Source organism: Dromiciops gliroides, chromosome 5, assembly GCF_019393635.1.
Source record: "Dromiciops gliroides isolate mDroGli1 chromosome 5, mDroGli1.pri, whole genome shotgun sequence".
NCBI classification, from domain to species: Eukaryota; Metazoa; Chordata; class Mammalia; order Microbiotheria; family Microbiotheriidae; genus Dromiciops; species Dromiciops gliroides.
The window spans coordinates 1,908,326-1,928,305 of NC_057865.1; the positions used below are offsets into that span (position 1 = coordinate 1,908,326).

Genomic DNA, 19,980 nt, shown 5'->3' on the forward strand with positions numbered 1-19,980 from the left:
AACAACAACAATACTCACTTGGAACCTTCAAGACCGAAAGTGCTATTACCTATGTTCTCATTTGATCCTCACAGAAGCCCTCAGAGTTAGAGGCTATTATTAACCCTGTTTTTACAGGAAGGCAGAGATTAAGAGACCTGACCAGGGTCACACAGCTCCTGCGCACATGAGGGAACATTTGCATTCGGGTCTTCCCCTTCCCAGTCCAGTGCTTCATGGACTGTGCCACTAGCTGCCTTATCAGCTAGCTAATCCTCCCCTAGGGGAGTGTACAGATTAGTTGTATCCATCCCTTGTGCAGAGTCTTTCTTCTGACATGAATAAACTGGGCACCAATTTGTGGGCATTCTTCTTTAGCTCATAGGTTGAAACGCGCTGCCAGAATGTGGCCCAAACACACTTCAAATGTAGTTCCTCTCTGGATTTAATGTGGTGACATATTGATTTTTTTAAAAAATCTATAAACGTGGTTTTCTAAGTCAATATGCAGCTCACAGGGACCCTTATGTACAGTTTAATGCCCCCCCCATTCTATTTGAGTTTGACAGAACTGTTCTAGCTCCTTGTCCCCACTCACCTCTCCTGACAATTATTTGTCTGAAACCAGATGGAAGGTTGCCACCAAGTCCCCTTACAAGCATCCAGCTCACGGAGCTCAAAAAAGAAACCCATGAACTGACCAGTCGGAGAACTTGTTCCTAAAATTCACATCAAAGCCCACAGCAGTGCCCACAGATGAACAAAGCCTTCCCCAGAGGCAGTAAACCAATGAGAGATGGTCAGAAGACTGTTGTGGAGTTGGATAAAATGGCTGCTCTTTTGGCATTAATTCAAACGAGTGGACTGTGAGCTCACTGCTCTTTAGCTTTCTGACCTGCCTCTCAAGCAGGCAGGATGGTGTGTTCCTCATCCTGCTCCCACTGATTTTTGTGTTACCTGCTAAGTCTCTGCTCTGAAAGTTCCTCATCCCATGTGGCTTAGAAATGATGAGTATTTGGGATGGCAATATGGAGCAGTGGATAGAGCACGGGACTTGGAGAGAGGAAAATCTGAGTTCAAATCCATTCTCAGGCGTTTATTAGCTGTGTGTCCTTGGGCAAGTCCCTTTAGTTCTCAGTCTCAGTTTCTTCATCTGCAAAATGGGGCTGACAGTAGCACCCAATTCCCACAGTTATAGACAATGTTTGTAAAATGCTTTGCAAACGTTAAAACAGTATATACATGCTACCTATCATTATGGCAACATCTATTGAAAGTGTTGTTCCAAGGGCTGTATCCAGGGGATGTTCGGCAACAACTGAGTTGCTGATAATTGTCTCAAACATATGAGGAACCACCAAATTTGTAAAAATAAGAGAACTGAGAATTGGTCAAAAGATATGAACAGTTTTCAATAGAAGAAATCAAAACTATTAATAGTTGCATGAAAAGTTCCTCTAGATCACTAATGACTAGAGAAATGTAATTTAAAACAACCCTGAGGTATCACCTCACACTCGTCAGATTGGCTAATGTGATAGAAAGGAAAAATGACAAATGCTAGAGGGCATGTGGGGAAACTGGGACACTCGTGCACTGTTGGTGGAGCTGTGAACTGAGCCAACCATTCTGGAGAGCAAGTTGGAACTATGCCCAAAGGGCGATAAAGCTGTGCATACCCTTTGACCCAGGAGTATCACTACTAGGTCTGTACCCAAAGAGATCATAAAAAAGAGAAAGGGACCCACATGGACAAAAATATTGATAGCAGCTCTTTTCGTGGTGGCAAAGAATCGGAAACTGAGGGGATGCTCATCTCTTGGGGGATGGCTGAACAAGTTGTGGTAAATGACTGTGAGGGAATACTATCGCGCTGTAATAAATGATAAAAGGAAAGGTTTCAGAAAAACCTGGGAAGACTTATATGAACTAATGCAAAGTGAAGTGAGCAGAACCAAGGGAGCACTTTATACAATAACAAAATTATAAAAGCAAAAAGCTCGAAGACTTAGGAATTCTGAGCAACACAATGGAATCAACGACAATTCCAGTGGACTTAAAGATGAAATATGCTGCCTGCCTCCAACTAGAGAACTGAAAGACCCAGAGGGGAGACGGGAGCACACACACTATCACATATACCACGTACACACACACCCCACACACTCACATAAATTACACACAAACACCACACACCTATTCTGCATGCACAATACACACATATACCACCCACATGCACACATGCATACTATGCTACACACATATGCACACAATGCATGCACAAACAACATACACAATCACACATACACAGAAAGAACACACCATACACGCCATAGCCACAAACAAATCCATGTGCAACAAATACACAGCACATTCTTGCAATACATATATACCCGTACAATAACATGCACACACAGATATGCTCTCTCACACACACACACACCATTCACATCATGCACCCGTCCCATAGTCATACACACATGCACACACACAGAGCTGGATATGGACAATGTGGCGACTTGTTTTGTTTGACTATAAATATGTGTAACAGGTTTTGTTTTTCTTGCTTTCTCAATGGGGGTCAGAGGAGAGGATTCAGAAATGAAAGAAAAGAAAATTGAATTAAAAAGAAAAAAGGAAGCTTCTGAGCTATCCTCAAAGCTAGCCTTGGAAAAATGAAGATTTCCCCAAGTGTACATGATATCTAATATAATAAATACAAAGGTAACCCTCGTGGTGAAGATTTTAGGAATGGGTCAAATTCTGATGGACTCAGAGCCAAATTGTGTAAACCAAGTAGCGGTTACAGCAAAAGGAGGTTATGTTATATATTTCATGTTTGTAATGATATAAAATGTTGTAAGATTGACTGTAGGCCAATACGGGGCATTTTTAATTAATAAAAATTAACATTTAAAATGTTTATTTTAAATGAGCATATTCATCAAATATGCAGGTGACACGACCGGGCAGAGGCGCTAAGGCATGCGCGGCCACTCAAGGCTCTGGGATGTCAGCAGTCTAAGAAGATGGGTGGACTCGCAGCCTCCTAGCGCTTCGCTTGCCACGGAGGGAGGCGCTTCGACGGCCTCTGGTGGCAGAGCGCCCTTCTCCCTCGCCTGTACCTCTTCCCTTCCCGGCTGCCCGGGCAGTCTTCCTCCCCAGCACCGGGGCTCCCCTGTGACGCCCGCCTCCCTGCGCACTCCGAGATCTGTGCGCCCAGCTCTCTCCATGCCGCCTCCCTCGCTAGACCATGGGCGTGCTTCGGGAATCGTGAAATCCCCGCCCTCATGGAGGCCGAGCCGCTGCGGGAGGGGAAGGAGCCGGGAGCCCCGGGACGCGCTGTCCGGCTGGGAGCAGGCCGGGCAGGTTGCGGTCAGTTCTGGGAAGATGAGGGGGAGGAGAGGGAGCCGATAAGTCTGCTCTCCTCGTGCAGAACTTTAATGACAAAGAAGACTCTTCACAGGTTGTCCCATTGAGCCTCACAAAAGGCTAGGAGGTGCTGTTATCAAGCCCATTCTGCAGACGAGAAAACCAGGGCCGACGGAAGGTGGATGATTTGCCTAGCATCACTCAGCTAGCTAGTAAGTGCATCCTGAGGCAAGATTCAAGCTCGCATCTTCCTAACCCACTCCTTGCGCCTTCTTCCTGAGAGAGCAAGTCTCCACTGGCAGAGGCTGGGTCACCGACTTGTGGAGAATGTGTCAGGGAGGGCAGACAGACAGTCTCTGAGGTCCTTTCCAGCCCTGGGATTCTGGGACTCTCAAAAAGAGACGGGAGGGGGCAGCTAGGTGGCGCAGTGGATAAAGCACCGGCCCTGGATTCAGGAGTACCTGAGTTCAAATCCGGCCTCAGACACTTGCCACTCACTAGCTGTGTGACCCTGGGCAAGTCACTTAACCCCCACTGCCTTGCAAAAAAAAAGAGAGAGAGGTGGGAGAGATTCCATGAGCTGGGGGAGGTGGGATGTGAAATCAGGGAAGGCTTCATGCAGGAGGAGGTGGAACTTAAAGCAGAGGAAGGGTCATGATCATGCAGCAGCCCTGTGAGAGACAGAGCGAAAGGATGGTTGTCCCCATTTTTACAGATGAGGAACTGAACTCCACACTTCCCAGTGGAGCCTTTTGAAAGCTCCTTGAAGCAGGGATTTCCCTCCCCACTCATATCCACAGTGCCTGGCACCTAGGAAGTGATTAATAAGCACTTGTAGAATTGAACTAAATCAGCCCTTGGTGGATGGCAGAGCCCAGATTTGAACCCAGGTCTCCCATCACCAAGTCCATATTCTGGTCTCTCAACCAGAGGGCCTCTCAGAATTACAGGGTGAGGCAGCGGCTGGGGAAGGGAGGGGGAGACAAGGTCCAGATAAGGGAGATGGCATAGGCAAGGCAGGAGAACATTTTTTTGTGTGTGTGTGAGGCAATTGGGGTTAAGTGACTTGCCCAGGGTCACATGGCTAGTAAGTGTTAAGTGTCTGAGGCCCGATTTGAACTCAGGTCCTCCTGAATCCAGGGCCAGTGCTCTATCCACTGTGCCACCTAGCTGCCCCCCAGGAGAACATTTTGGCTGAAACCGAGTGTATGGAGGGAAACCATGGGTTGGAGCTAGATTTTGGTGAGCCTCGAATGCCAAACCAAGGAGTGCCTGTTTTGGTAAGTAGTAGGGATCCAGGAATGTTTTTGAGCGAAAGGGTACCATCAGTTACTTAGTCAAGAAGCATTCATTAAAAGTCCCCTCCCTCTGGGAGTGCAGTTATTATGCAGGTGAGTAGGTCCATATAGGGCGGATGGGGACCAAGGAGAAGGTGGTCTCAGGGGATGGCACTGGGGCGACACTGAAAAGCCTCCTCGGGAAGCACGGGTGTGATTTTGTAGTGGGAGGCCTGGACCAAGTACGAGGCTCAACTTGTGGGGGTCAATGAGAGGTGCTCTTCCCTTGGAAAAGCAGGGCATTAACCCCCCAGATACTGCCTGGCTAGGACCAGGTGGTGATGACCATCCCTAGGCAGGCGAGCATCCCCACTCAGCAGTAGCTGGGACTTGCTCCATCTATCCCCACTAAAACTCTCGTCTTCTCTCTGGCCCTGGGAGGAAGATGTCTTACATCTCCTCCTCCCCTGGAGCTGAAGTCTTAGCCCTCTCTCCACCACATCCCCTCGTGCCGAATCAAAAACTTACTATCTCTGATCAGAACGTGAGCAAGAGTGAATTCTTTAACAGGGATATCCAGTGTTTCCCCAGGACAGCCTGAATTAGGTCTTGGAGGCAGAGGTGAAGAGGGACAACACCCATGGCCAAACCCGCCCGTCCATTACCAAGACAACCTTAGTACCTCTGCACAGGGTGGGCTGGCAGAGGGAGGGGAGAGACCAGAGGTAGGAAGGCCCAGGGCAAGGCCGCCTCCCTGAGACCAGAAGAAGAGAAGGCTTTTGGGAAAGGACGGAGGCCGTAGGAAGCCACTCTTCCGTCCTCAAGGCTGCTCAGAGCCCAGGCTCTGCCTACTTCAGCCAGGCTGGAAGGGCTTGCGGATGGGCCCCGCCCCAAATATTCTGGCCAGCTGCAGAGGGTCAGCCAAGGGCGTAATGACTGGCCACAGCACCTGCCAACATACCCTCTCTAGGTGCAGGTGAGGAGGTGGGACTGGCTTATGTGAACACCTTGGGGGGGGGGCTGGCTAAGGAACAGGGGGTGTGTGGCTTATGTGCACACGTGGCATACTGAGTATGTACCTTCACTCAGCCACCTGCACAGATGGGTTAAGGCCCAGCTCCCTTTGTTTGGCTGATGCCCATCCTGGCCTTGACCCTCCGGGCCTCGGGGTTGGCTGGCCCGGGCACACCTCGAAGGACCAAGAACTTTCCTGACCATTCCTACTGATCGCCCCTTGGCAGGGCTTGGCTGGACTGCCTTGGAAATGGATTGGGCACCACCTAGTGGGCACTCAGTGAAGGGCCTGAGCCCAATGGGGCGGGGGTTCCCGGGCCGGTCGCCCCCCCTTCCCCACCCAGCAATGCGCTGTCATGCAAGACTGCTCCATATTGGAGCTTCGGGGCTTCGCTCGAGGCACCTCCTTGAATTCAGCTCGTATACAGACATTTATGGAACACCTGCTGTGTGCATTGCCAACCAAGGCCGCAGCCCCAGCTGAACCGCAGGCGGGGCGGGGGGGGGGGGGTGAGACTGAAGGGAGGTCACACTGTGACCGGAGGCCGGGGAAGCCGGGGCGGGACAGAGCGGGGTCTCGGGCACATCGGGGGCAGCAGATCCACAGAGGAGGAAACTGAGGCCCCGGCTGCAGTGCGTGGTCAGCTCGTCCTTGACCATGTGGCCTGGGGAGGGCCCCATTGGGCTCCGCGGCCCCTCCAGCCCCCACCTTCCTCGGGCGGGGGGGGGGAGTTCACACCGTGCCCTCCCCCAGCCCCCCACACCACACCGGTCTCGGAGTTGGACTGGCGGACCAGAGTGCGAGGGAGGGGAGGAGTGCATGGGGATAGTTTTGGGGCGGGGCCCATACCGAGGGGCGGGGCCTGTGGCGAGGGGAGAGCATTGGGCTGTTCTGGGGGCGGGGCCTGGAAGGACAGGAGAGTTCGGGGACTTCCAGGGGCGGGGCCCGGAACTAGAAGCAGGCATGGGGGCGGGGTCCAGGATCGGACTTGGAGCAAGGGAAGAGCGCGTGGGCGGTCATGGGGCGGGGCTTTGACCGAGGGGCGGAACCCAGCGGGGCGTGCACAGGTCCGACTCCGCTCCAACCCACGAGAAAAGGGTAAGGACGTGGAAAGTGAGCATGCACGGAGGGGCGTGGCGGCCGAGCGCGCATGCTCGATGACTTCCTCCGGCCTATTCGGCTTCCGTAGTGAGCTGTGCGCGTGCGCCGAGGCCCCGCCGGAGGCGGCCGGGGCTACTGGGGAGGGATTTCGCTGGCTGGGCTGTGGAGCCCCGTCGGCCCCAGGCCCCGCTGGATCCCGGAGCTCCTGCGTCCGGTGAGTCCGAGAGGGTGGCTGAGCCTCCCCCAGGCGGGGTGCGGCGAGTCTCGGGCCGGGGCTCGCGGCTGCTGGGACGGGGCCCCGGAGAGCCTTCCGGAGTCAGTGCCCCCGGCCCCGGGGGGTCCCGCGGGTGTCCTGGAGGCCCCACCCCGGGACGGACTCCTCCTCATGCCGCACTCCTCGTTCCCCCTCCCCCAGCTGGGTTTGAACTGGAGTAAATGCCTCGACCTCTCTGGGCACCAGCACTTAGTGAGCGCCTGCTGTGTACAGCCGGGCTAAAGCAGCCCCCGGAGATGGGGATGAGCGTTGGGCTGGGCGCCAGAGTGACTCCGGGGTGGGGGCGGGGGTCAGTTTTGGAGGAGGCCCCCTGGGGGGGGCAGTGATCTGTTTTGGGGAGACCCGCGGGGTGGGGGCGGGGCTCATTGGGACTCAGCAGGTGGTTTGGGACCGAGGGGCCACTCTGACCGCCTTCTCGTCTTCCGTGCAGGATTTCCTGCCAGCATGAGCGGCTCCAAGCCCGACATCCTGTGGGCCCCGCACCAGGCGGATCGCTTTGTCGTGTGTGACTCGGAGCTGAGCCTCTACCAGGTGGAGCCGGCGGGCAGCTCCGAACTCAAAGCGGGGTCTCTGCGCCTGTCCGAGGACACGGCAGCCACCTTGCTGTCCATCAACTCGGACACCCCGTACATGAAGTGCGTGGCCTGGTACCTGAGCTACGACCCCGAGTGCCTGCTGGCCGTGGGCCAGGCCAACGGGCGCGTGGTGCTCACCAGCCTGGGGCAGGACCACAACTCCAAGTTCAGAGACTTGATCGGGAAAGAGTTTGTTCCCAAGCACGCCCGGCAGTGCAACACCCTGGCCTGGAACCCCCTGGACAGCAGCTGGCTGGCCGCCGGCCTGGACAAGCACCGCGCCGACTTCTCCGTGCTCATCTGGGACATCTGCAGCAAGCACAGTCCAGAAGCCGCGGTCCCTCTGGAGAAGGTGAGGCTGTCGGGGGGCGACGCCGAGGCGGGGCTGGTGGTCACCAAGCCCCTCTACGAGCTAGGACAGAATGATGCCTGCCTGTCCCTCTGCTGGCTGCCCCGGGACCAGAAGCTGCTGCTGGCCGGCATGCACCGCAACCTGGCCATCTTCGACCTGCGTAACACCAGCCAGAAGATGTTTGTGAACACCAAGGCCGTGCAGGGCGTGACGGTGGACCCCCACTTCCACGACCGCGTGGCCTCTTTCTACGAAGGCCAGGTGGCCATCTGGGATCTCCGCAAGTTCGAGAAGCCCGTCCTGACCCTGACGGAGCAGCCCAAGCCCCTCACCAAGGTTGCCTGGTGCCCCACCAGGACGGGGCTGCTGGCCACCCTCACCAGGGACAGTGACATCATCAGGCTCTACGACATGCAGCACACGCCCACGCCCATCGCAGATGAGACCGAACCCACCATCATCGAGCGCAGCGTGCAGCCGTGCGACAACTACATCGCCTCCTTTGCCTGGCACCCCACCGGCCAGAACCGCATGATTGTGGTGACGCCCAACCGCGCCATGTCCGACTTCACCGTGTTTGAGCGCATCTCGCTGGCCTGGAGTCCGGTCACCTCCTTGATGTGGGCCTGTGGCCGGCACCTCTACGAATGTGCCGAGGAAGGGAACGACCCTTCTCTGGAGAAGGACATCGCCACCAAGATGCGCCTACGGGCCTTGTCCCGCTACGGCCTCGATACCGAGCAAGTCTGGAGGAACCACGTGCTGGCCGGGAACGAAGACCCGCAGCTGAAGTCGCTCTGGTACACGCTGTACTATATCCTTTCAGTGACCGCCGGCGCGCTCTGGGTGCCGGCCGGCGTCTAGGGAAGTGCCCTCTGCCTGGCGGGCGGGGGCCCAGGAGGCTGCCCCGAGTGTGGAGGAGGGAGAGGGGGCGTGGCAAGGCCTTGGGGGTGTCTGTTGCGGTTGCCCCATTTCAGAAGGAAGCAGTGTTTCCTATGTATTTCAATACTCATGAAGCAGTACACAGAGGAGCTGGACCCCAAATCCCCAGGCCACAAAGGGTCCCTGGTTTATGCAGGCATCAAAACCATCGTGAAGTCCTCTTTGGGTGAGCTCTTTCTTGTTCCGCAGCACCCTTTAGACGGGCCGGGAGAGTGATTTAGCGACGAAGGGAGGATGTTGGGGGGGAGGGGGCTGCCTGGCGGGCCCCTTCCCAGGAGCACCAAAACGCCGCCTCCTTGGCGGGCCGCAGATGACGCTCCCTCCTGGCCGCCCAAGCTTTGTGCCTAGCCTTCACAGAGACCCCCTGAGGATGGGCTTCTCGTAAGCACTCTGCTCTCAGCCCCCTCCCCTCCCTTCATGCTGTTGGCCCCTGTCAGCGAGAGTTGGCTTCCACATGAGAATTTTAAAATCATTTCCCTTTTGTGTTAAGAAAAGGACGAGACTCTTGGTTGATTCCTAATTAGGAATTGTCCTGTAAAGGAGACAGGCAGTGTGTCATAGTGCATAGAGAAGCAGTAAGTTCTGGGATCAAGTCCTACCCCAATACCTGCTGATGGTGTGACCCTACTTCTCTGGGCTCCGCAGGGGTGCAGGAAGCTTCTGCCTGGGGGGTTTTATATAATAATAATCGTTCTTATGATTATTACTATCCCCATTGCTATGATCAGTGAAATAGCAACACACATGTGCCCATATGACATGACTTTGGCCCAGAAGGGGCTGGTGGCTCTCTTGGTCAGGCCCCCCGGCTCCTGGGGTGCTGGACCTCGCCCTCAGACGGCAGGCGGTGCTGGTTGTCATCAAAGGTCCAGCAGGCCTAATTACAAGCCCATTTCCCCAGCCCTGTAATGACAGGGTTACCCTGTGCGCCCGGCCTCTAATAGAGTGGCCGCCTTCAGAACTAGGCCGGCCCCAGCCTTGGAGGCTTTAAAGTTGCCTAAAAGTATCCAATCTGCCCTTTGAAGAGACCAGGTCTCTGATCTGGGTGGCAGTGCCGTGATGGAGGGTACCTGAGGAGATGCCCGCTCCCCGGCCTGTGTGCGACTGGTGCCCTCAGGCCCCCCCCCCTCCCCCCGTGATCCCCCCTCCTCCTGGTGAGAGGGCGCACTCCCACCGGGCAGAGAAGCCCCTTCTCAGCCGGCCTCTTGCAGGCATGGCGGAAGGCGGCAGCAGGCACAGCTGGAGCGGGGCGTCTGAGAAGCCAAGCGAGGGCCAGAGTCTGAGCGACGAGAGGGTCTTGGCCCTGCAGCTCTGCGGCTGGATAACCAAGGGGACCGACGTGGACGTGGGGCCCTTCCTGAACTCCCTCGTGCAGGAGGGAGAATGGGAGCGAGCCGCCGCCGTGGCCTTGTTCAACCTGGACATCCGGCGTGCCATCCAGATCCTCAACGAGGGGGCCTCTTCTGAGAAAGGTAGGGCTGGGCCCACTGCGGGGGACGGCTTCTCGGGCCCAGGGGAAGCACAACAGTCTGAACATCATCTAACGCCCTCCTGGAGTCCACTGACTGTCTGAGGGACAGAGGAAGGGCCCATGGGGGTCTGAGGGGAGTGGGGGGTGACTTTTGTGGTAGAGAAAAGGATCAGGAGCCACAGTGGGTCCAGACTGACCCCCCAGCCCCTGAGGCTGCTCCCCAGGGACCCCCGTAGGAAGGGCCACCTGCAGGGACAGGGCATGGCAGGAGGGGAGAGGGCACGTTCTTCCGTGATGGGCCCAGTGGTGAGGTGGGGGTCACTCCTCACTCTGCCCGGGGCCATCTCCCATCTGCAGGCGACCTGAACCTCAATGTGGTGGCCATGGCATTGTCGGGGTACACAGATGAGAAGAACTCCCTGTGGAGGGAGATGTGCAGCACCCTGCGCTTACAGCTCAGCGACCCTTATCTCTGCGTCATGTTTGCCTTTCTGACCAGCGAGCCCGGCTCTTACGACGGCGTCTTGGTAAGTCCCGGGATTGACTGTGTGGTCATTCCTCTCTGCTCCTAGACACTGAGGCAGATCTGGCGCCCACTTAGACTTGTCTCATGCCCATGACCCCGTCTGTGCACTTGGAGGAGGTAAAGATTGGCTCCTGTAGCACAGTGACACGTGGCGGGGGCGGGGACAGGGGCAGCCTAATAGAAGCCCCAAACCCCAGCATCCTGTGTGACTTCTGGGATCCGTTCCCAGGGCCGCCCTCGTGCCACACCTCACTTCCCTGCCTTCTGCGGCCCCCCCCACCCATGAACGCCCCTAAAAATCTCACGCAGCTCTCCTAGACGTAGTACCCCCAGAAGGGGTGACCAAGTCTTTATTAAGCACCGATGATGTGGGAAGCCCTGGGCTGGGTGCAGCCCGGGGCCTTTTTTTTTTTAGTGAGGCAATTGGGGTTAAGTGACTTGTCCAGGGTCACACTGCTAGTAAGTGTCAAGTGTCTGAGGCCGGATTTGAACTCAGGTCCTCCTGACTCCAGGGCTGGTGCTCTACCCACTGCACCACCTAGCTGCCCCTTCCCCATTCATTTTACAGGAGAAGTGTTAGAACATTCCTCTTCAGACTCGCAGCCTCTTTGGAAGTGCCTCGCCCCTCTTTCAGTGGGGACAGGGTCCAGCCTGAGGGGGGTCTACTCGTGACCAGTGAGAGGGCCTTTTGTCCCTAAGCACTAACTGCCCTGCGCCTCTCAGGTTCCACACCTGCAAACTGGGTGTGGATGATACCCGTAGGGCGACCATAAGGCTCCTCAGAGGTCGTGTTTTCAAAGGCTTCCCAGACCCCGAAGCCCTTGGTCAGTTATCGCCATCTACACAAGGAGGGAGCAGGGGTGGGCACTGTCGCCGATGTCTTTCAGTAGTAGAAATGTGGGGATTGCAGGGTTCAGTCCAGTCGTAGGGAGCGGGCATGATCACAACCAGAGACCAGGCCCTCGGGGTGCCCTCTTCTGATGGGCTCCCGCTCCACCCTCCTGGTCACACGAGATCCATTCCTCTTCAGCACAGAGGCAGCGGGGCCTTAGCAGGAAGACAGCTGTAATTCAGGAGAAGCCTCCGCAGTGTTGTTGGCTAGTAACCATAGACACACCTGTGTGTGGAACCTCAAAAACATCTAAGTACTGTGCCCCTGACCTTGAGCGTTGTTCAGAGTGTGCTGGGTAGGCCTCCTGGGTGAATGTGTGGGAGGACCTGGAGAAGTGGACAGGCAGTGCCATCTCCAGGGAGAGGGGGCTGCTCACATCCCTGAAATCTGCAGTCGTTGGAGGGTCTTGGCATTCCCGAGACACCGATCTGGCGTTTCTCCTTGGGGTGCTGGGGTGGAAGGAAGTCTGTCTATAGACCTGGCACTTGGAGTGTCAGATCCTCTTAGCCTCAGACCTATCACCCAAGTCACAGGGAGTTCCCAAGCTAATGTTGAGGTAGGGGTGTTGCCAGGATGAGTCCCTTATGTCATTGGGTGGCTCCCAGCCACTGGTGCTATGAGAGGATGGCGGGGAGAAGATCCGTCCTCCTGACTTTAGGAAGTGGTCCTTGGAAAGCACAAATAGGAGGAATGCGCTCAGACTCGCCTCTGAGTAATCGCTTGCTTTTTTTCTTCTCAGTATGAGAATAAAGTGGCGGTACGAGACAGGGTGGCATTTGCTTGCAAGTTCCTCAGTGATGCTCAGGTGAGACCGTGTGGAAGGGTTGGGGCCCCTTGGACACAAGGTGACTGTTACAGGGACCCAGCACTTTGTACGGGGCTCTCCTAGAATGCAAAGTGATCTTCGCTGGAGCAGGACATCTTCCATGGGCGATGCTGCTAAGTCTGCTGGATTGAATAGGCCTTCTTAGGGCTCTAGGGGTGCTTAGGTGGCCTTCATTCCGTTCATAATCGTGACATCTGGAATGGAAGTGGAATCACTGTGCTGGGATTCTAAGGACCTGCCCCTAACGAGCTCTGGAAACTGAGTCATTCACTTTGATGAGGCCCGATTGGCTCTTCTGGAAAACGGAGGCGTCTCACTGGACGGTGCGGCTCGTCTAGCTCACGTTTCCTCTTTATCAGCTGGCGTCACACTTTACTTTCCCTTGAATTAACAGGCTGCCCCACTTTATTACCAGAATTGTGTGTCTGAGATGCCTCTCCTGCCTACAGGGTAGGTTGGCCTAGCTGACCATCTCTCTTGGGACTGAGCTCAGAAGCTTAGTCAGCTGTGAGCCAAGGAAATCGGGTCTGTCTTCTAAAGAGCATTCCAGGCCTTGTCTCAGCTAGTTTCCCAATGGTCTTCCAGGCACCCTTTCTATGGGTGTGAAGCCGTGGGCTCACGAGGCCAGGCAGGGCTTTGGGGTCCTCCCTCTCCAGATCATTTGTCCAGAACACATTGAAGTTTTGAAAGGAAGCTATGCAGTGGGACTGACATTGGTAGAACAAAAGGAAACAAAAAATAACTTTGGCACTTTCCAGTTGAACAGATACATTGAAAAGCTGACCAATGAAATGAAAGAGGCAGGAAACCTAGAAGGAATCTTGCTGACGGGGCTGACCAAGGATGGGGTCGATTTAATGGAAAGCTATGTGGATAGAACTGGAGACGTCCAGACCGCAAGCTACTGTATGCTCCAGGTCAGTGTACCTGCCGTCCTGGGCCTTGGGCCTCTTCCTCTTACACAGGGAATTACTTCTTCCTGGTGTTCACTTTGACTCGTTTCGTCATTGGATCGTGCCAACCAAAAGAGCATTTACTTGGAGCTGAAGCCCAATGAAGGCTTCGGTATATTCTAAGGAATTTCAAACGCTAATGATTGTTTTTCCTTCGTTAGGGTTCTCCATTGGATGTACTCAAAGATGAGAGGGTCCAGTACTGGATTGAAAACTATAGGAATTTGCTGGATGCATGGCGCTTCTGGCACAAGCGGGCAGAATTTGACATTCATAGGAGCAAGCTGGATCCCAGTTCCAAGCCCTTAGCCCAGGTAAATGATGGCGGGTTTTGAGATAATGTCATTTGAAAGTGTACCTGCTATGGCAACCAAAGACGCACAGGCTCATCCTAGAAGTTAAAAGATAAGGTTAAAGACTTAGAAACAAAAAGCCACCATTTTTACTAAGGACTGCTTCATCCTGAGTGCTACTGACCTCTTTATCCAGATTGCTTATGCCCATGGCACTGCTTTCTGGTCTCGTGACTTGGCTAGCCGTACTCTTAGCAGCGTGGACTGTCATCTAACAGGGTGGAATACGTTAAGGGAAACGGCTCTGAATCTCACCGCCAGCTTCATTCATGTTTGTTAGCTTGACAATCCTTGGCCCACCCAGGGGCTACAGGTCTGGGATTTGGGCATGTCTGTGGCCCAGAACCACTTGGGAAGGTCCAGCTAGGCCTTAGGCTTTGAGTCTGGAAGCTCTTCACGAGATGAGGTCAGTTCTAAGGCTTTCTGGACATACTCTGAGCCCTCTCATGATTCGATGATCTCCCAGGGCATATTTTGTCCAGGATATTGAAGTACTCAGGAAGGAAAGACTCACGAAACAAGATCATGTTTTAAGCAGAGTCTTATGTGTGTGTATGTTTGTCTGCCTCATCTGAGAGAGTGAGAGGCACCACTTGGCATGGTGGAAGGAGAGCCAGCCTCAGACTCAGAAGAGCTGAGTTCAGATCCTGCCTCTGACACACTGGCTGCAGGACCCAAGTATCTCTCGAAGATTATACTTTGCAGAGAAGGAGTAGACCTTCATTGGTCAAGGGAGTTGCCTCCATCAGGAAAATCACAAGTCTGGTCTATATCTCAATTTTTCCTTTTATTGGTGTTTTCTGTTTCTTAGGTCACCGTAGTTATTCCCAGTATCTCTCCTGCTCCCCCTCACAGAGAACCTTCCCATATCATGAATAGTGTTTTTAGAGAAGAAATAAAACCAGCACGACTGATCGAGACACTAGAAAAGTGTGTGATTGCACCTTGGCCCCTCCTGCTTTTCTCATTTCTAAATTTTGTGGCGGTCACCTTTTTTTCTTTCTTTTTTTCAGGGGGTTAAAGTAATTTACTCGGTCACAAAGCTCATAAGTGGTAAAGCCAGTATTTAAACTCACGTCTTTTACTTCCAAGTCCATAGCGTTACCTACCACACCAGTGTTTTTGCACAACTTTTTAGTCTCAGGATTCCTTGACATTAATTTTTCCCCTATTTAAAAATTTTATTTACTTTAAAAAAAGATTTTTTTTTCCAATTACATGTAAAGATATTTGTTGATTTCCAAATTTTTCTCCCACTCTCCCCTCTCCAAGCCAGGAAACAATCTGATATAGGTTATACATTACTATCATGTTAAACATATTTCCACATCAGCCATGTTGTAAGAAAAGAATCAGAGCAAGGGGAAGAAAACCCAAATGAAAGAATAAACAACAACAACAAAAGTGAAAACAGTCTGCTTCGGTCTGCATTCAGACTTCCTTTTCTGAACGTGGAAAGCATTTTCTACCATGAGTCTTTTGACATTGTCGTGGACCATTGCACTGCTGAGCAGAGCCAAGTCTATCCCCATTGTCCATCACACAGCGTTGCTGTTGCTGTGTGCGATGTTCTCCTGGTTCTGCTCCTCTCAGTCAGCATCAGTCCCATTAAGTCCTGCCAAGTTTCTCTGAGCTCCTCCTGCTCATTGTTTCCTGCAGTTTTCCGTGACATTCGTATACCACAGCTTGTTCAGCCATTCCCCGAGGGATGGGCATGCCCTTGACTCCCAGTTCTTTGCCATGTCCATGTGGGTCCTTTTCCTTGTTTCATGATCTCTCTGGGATTCAGACCTAGTCGTGGCGTTGCTGGGTCATGGTCTGTCGCCTTCGCTTTGGATCTGGGGTGTGTGCGTGGTTCATTTTGCTGTGTGTTTTTTCTTGGCTCTGCAGCAGGTCCCAGAGCTTTGTCCAGGCTTCTCTAGTCCTCATCACAATACTTTTGGATTCCGTTCACCATAGCCACGCTCCGTCAGGCAGGGGAGGGTGCTGCGTCCCTGCTTCCCTGTGACTCTCTTGCCGGCCGTTTTGCAGGTGTTTGTGAGCTGCAATTTCTGTGGGAAGTCCATCTCCTACAGCTGCTCCGCTGTGCCCCACCAGGGCCGGGGTTTCAGCCAGTATGGCGTGAGCGGCTCCCCGACCAAATCCAAAGTCACAAGCTGTCCCGGCTGTCGGAAGCCCCTCCCGCGATGCGCACTCTGCCTCATCAATATGGGGACGCCCGTGTCTAGCTGTCCAGGTAGGTCTGGATGCCAGGAAGTGCTTGGTGCTTCCAGGATTCGTCAGTGCCTCATTTGCTAATAACTCAGTGACCTGACTCCCTTGAAGTCAGGTTGGGAATGTGCAGTGAGAATAACGTCCACACAAATGAGTGAACTGTTCATGAAGTCTATACCATGTGCAAAGCACTGGGGCACAAGCACGGCTGTCTGGGAGGGAGCTCCCCTTCTCACTGTGGGAAGGGGTCAGCTGCCGGTCACAGAGATGTCCCAGAGTCCTTGGGGGCAGTAGCAAAGCCAGTAGTCGGGCCTCTTCTTTCACACCAGCGTCTGATGTTGAACCGCTGGACGGCCCCACTGAGGACCCCGGTGGCCGGCACCTTCTTTCCAGGTTCTTCGGTGGCTGCGGCCCCTGCAGGAGCAGTCAGGCCCCAGGCTGTGTCTTTGCCGGGTGGTGGCCGAGGGCCCAGGGCCCAGGGCTGGAAGTGCGTCCGCTCTCAAGGTGGTGTTACTTTGAAGGGTCTCCAGCTCTGAGACTTCCTTTTTTAGTCTCTAAGCCATGTCTCTCTTTAGACCTGCCTCCTGCCCACGTTGGTAGATGGGGTTTCAATATCCAGATTTAAGGAGACTTGGGGGAGGCGAGAAGGCAGTTCAGTCATGGCGAACCCTGTCTTAAATTGTGATCTCCTGAGGACAGAAGCTTCTTTTTGTGTCTTCGGTGCTCAGAGCAGTGCCTGGCGCACACTAAGCGCTTTAAAAATGCATGTTGACAGACTGTCTTAGAAACTGTTAGGAGAAGTGCCGAGGAACTCTCGCCCGTCGTTCAGCACGGGACCCTGTGGGTGACTAGGTTACAGGTGTTAGGGATGATTTCCGCTTTTCTGTCTACAGTATGTTTAGGAATCATTTTTTAAAGGCCTCGGAATGCAGTGGCTTGATACAGTAACGGAAAGACCTTCCTTTTTATAGGAGGATCCAAGTCAGACGAGAAAGTGGACCTCAGCAAGGACAAAAAGCTCGCCCAATTCAATAACTGGTTTACTTGGTGCCACAACTGCAGGCACGGGGGTCACGCCGGCCACATGCTCAGCTGGTTCAGGTAACTGCGTCCAGGGAGGCTGCTGGCAGTGCTGCCGCCAGCCTGGGCTCCCAGGACCCCAGGGGCCTGCTCTTCTGTTCTCCCAACCACTTGACCAGATTCAGATGTTACTGGGAACATACATGGGAATAAAAAGGCAAGAAAACCTAGAAACGTTTCATTTGAAAACTAAGTTAGCATGCGGCCCACATCCCCTGGACTGATAGTGGCCTTCGTTTCTATTGGCCGTTGACACCACTAGGCTAGATGATCCAAACTGAGTCAGTTATCAAAGAAATGGCTGAATTTCAGAAGGATTTAATTTTTGACCAATGTCTTGAGGTCTGTGTGGGTGGTTGTTTGCATATGTGTGTGCGTGTGTGTGCGTGTGTGTGTGTGTGTGTGTGTGTGTGTGTGTAAGCTATTTTCCCCACTGATACCTTATAATTAGTCATAATTTTAGGATACGTAGCGTATTGATAATGGGCTTCTAGATAAACTTGTAAAGAATCAGTTGGCTTGGGGCAGCTAGGTGGCACAGTGGATAAAGCACCAGCCCTGGATTCAGGAGTACCTGAGTTCAAATCCGGCCTCAGACACTTGACACTGACTAGCTGTGTGACCCTGGGCAAGTCACTTAACCCCAATTGCCTCACCAAAAAAAAAAAAAAAGAACAATTGGCTTATTGCATAACTTGTAATAACTTCTGAAAATTTATCAGCAGTTTTTGCCTTTGCTCATAATTCCCTGCTCTTTATCCCTTTATTGGTATCTCGCATTGTTTTTATCTCCCAAATTCTCTGGCTTTTATTTGAACATGAAGGCATTTTCTTTTTACTCCGGTTACATGGAACAATAGTTTTCTTTTTTTTCTTTTTTTTTTGGTGAGGCAATTGGGGTTAAGTGACTTGCCCAGAGTCACACAGCTAATAAGTGTCAAGTGTCCGAGGCCAGATTTGAACTCAGGTACTCCTGACTCCAGGGCCGGTGCTCTATCTACTGCACCACCTAGCTGCCCCAGAACAATAGTTTTCAACATTTGTTTTCATCAGATAGGCAAAAAAACTTTCAGGAAAAAATTAGTTTTGGCTTTTTGGAAAGAAAATTAATCTCATTCAGTTTGTGAGTCATGTAAGTTTTGAGGCTCCTTGCTTTGGGGTCTTCTCTTCTCACTTATCCCAAAGACTTTTGGTAGTGTGGGGGAGATGGGGAGCGAATGCGAGGGAGAGCTGTCTGTATCTGGTTAAGTGGGTTTTCTAACGGATGCTTCCCCTCTGTGTAGGGACCACGCCGAGTGTCCCGTGTCTGCGTGTTCCTGTAAGTGTATGCAGTTGGATACGACAGGGAATCTTGTCCCAGCAGAGACTGTGCAGCCCTAGACTGTAGCCTTTCGAGGGGGCGGCTTCCTGCTAGGGCTCTCCCACATCCTGAACACACAGCAAGACACCCCGCGAGTCCCTCGGACCTTCGCCTCATCCCCTCAATGGGCCTCCTGCAGTGAGTGACCGGCCCGCTCACTGGCCAAAGCAGTGCATTTTGGAGATTCCTGTAGAAACCCAGAATGCCTCCTGATCCCATGACGTAGAAGACCCTTGAACTTGTCCTGGGGAAGCAGGACACGCTTCATCAAGATTTCCCAGCAGTGTGGCCAGAAAGCCGGCCTCATCAAAGTGGCCCCGGGGAATCTGGTCCCTCCCTCTCCCTTGTCAATAACCCCCCCCCCCCACACACACACACCTGCAGAAAGGGATCCGTTGTCCTGGTGGGGGATGGGTCCCCGTTCACAAGGGCCTTCATTTCCAGATGGTGAACGGCAGGGTGGGTATGCCCTCAGTTCTCTAGGGCAGGATCGAGAGCCCCCTATTTAGCACAGGGCCCCAAAGCAGCTTCTCCAGGTGAGGAAGCTCCTGACGGTTCCCTTGGCAGTCCCCTCCACCCCCATCCACGGTCATTGTTGAACATCTGCAGAGCGCCTACTGTGTGCAGCCAGCCCCTGACCTCCCCCTGCCCCCGGCCGCCCTAGGGGGATGGTCTCCTTCAGATGCCAACGACCGAATCATCTCCTGCTCTGGAACCTCCTGAAAACAGGCAGCTTCTCAGGCCGTAGAGCACAAGAGGGGGAGGAATCGGCCTCCCCATGGCTGCTGACGGGCTTTCTCTCCGCTTGGGGCGGGGCCTGGTGATCAGCCCAGCCGGGGGCGACGATTTGGTCTCTCGCACAGTTGTGTGTGTGCAGGGGGCACCATCGGGGTGGGAACTGGCTTAACCAGCCCAGGGCGGCCAATCACCGCTAGACACTGAGAGTGAAGGGGCGCAGAGTCTCAGACTGTCCATTGCTGTTACTTTAGCTGCTCCCTGGTGAGGTCATGAGGTCATTGTTGCTGATCAGGTGACCTCAGAAGCCCAGCACCAAAGCCAAGGGACCTGGAGGCAGCTGCGGTGGGGAGGGTCTGGGCTCTGGGCTCTGGGCCCGGGCAACAGGTGCAGAGGAGCTGACACCTCTGTCACTGAGGTGACAATCTGACTTTAGACGGCCGATATTTATAAATTTTGTAAAAGTGGTTTTGTTAATAAAGACGACATTGTTTTAGTCGTTCTCCGCATGGGAGGAAGTTGTGCTGATTTCATGTCAGGAGGGGCGCCCTCTTCCTCGAATCACTTCAGAAAGACCATTTCAGGGCACACTGGGCAGCGCGCTCACCGTGTGCATCGGCAGACCCCTGCCCACAGAAGGAGTTGTGGCTGACACCCCAGTGTTTGCAAGACTCCTACGAGGG

The 19,980-nt window shown here is 53.7% G+C and overlaps 1 protein-coding gene across 2 annotated transcripts; it reads left to right on the plus strand.

The window, feature by feature from the left end:
- Positions 1-6,844: 6,844 nt before the first annotated feature.
- MIOS (meiosis regulator for oocyte development) lies at positions 6,845-19,660 on the plus strand. Of its 2 annotated transcripts, none has more exons than XM_043967891.1 (11): positions 6,845-6,958; positions 7,449-8,759; positions 8,955-9,053; positions 10,099-10,359; positions 10,716-10,885; positions 12,516-12,581; positions 13,361-13,519; positions 13,717-13,869; positions 15,940-16,144; positions 17,094-17,223; positions 18,486-19,660. In XM_043967891.1, the coding sequence occupies exons 2-11, from the start codon at positions 7,463-7,465 to the stop codon at positions 18,580-18,582; spliced, it is 2,637 nt and encodes an 878-aa protein (XP_043823826.1). In that variant the 5' UTR covers positions 6,845-6,958; positions 7,449-7,462; the 3' UTR covers positions 18,583-19,660. The 2 variants fall into 2 exon arrangements, with proteins under 2 accessions (XP_043823826.1, XP_043823827.1); XM_043967892.1 differs by having other exon boundaries at positions 10,111-10,359.
- The last annotated feature ends 320 nt before the right edge of the window (positions 19,661-19,980 follow it).

Excerpts from the sequence above, each read along its gene's own strand:
- MIOS (XM_043967891.1), top strand. The coding sequence starts at position 7,463 with ATGAGCGGCTCCAAGCCCGACATCCTGTGGGCCCCGCACCAGGCGGAT. Across the intron at positions 10,360-10,715 it reads GGGGGCCTCTTCTGAGAAAG|GCGACCTGAACCTCAATGTG; the intron begins GTAGGGCTGGGC and ends TCCCATCTGCAG. Across the intron at positions 10,886-12,515 it reads GCTCTTACGACGGCGTCTTG|TATGAGAATAAAGTGGCGGT; the intron begins GTAAGTCCCGGG and ends TTTTCTTCTCAG.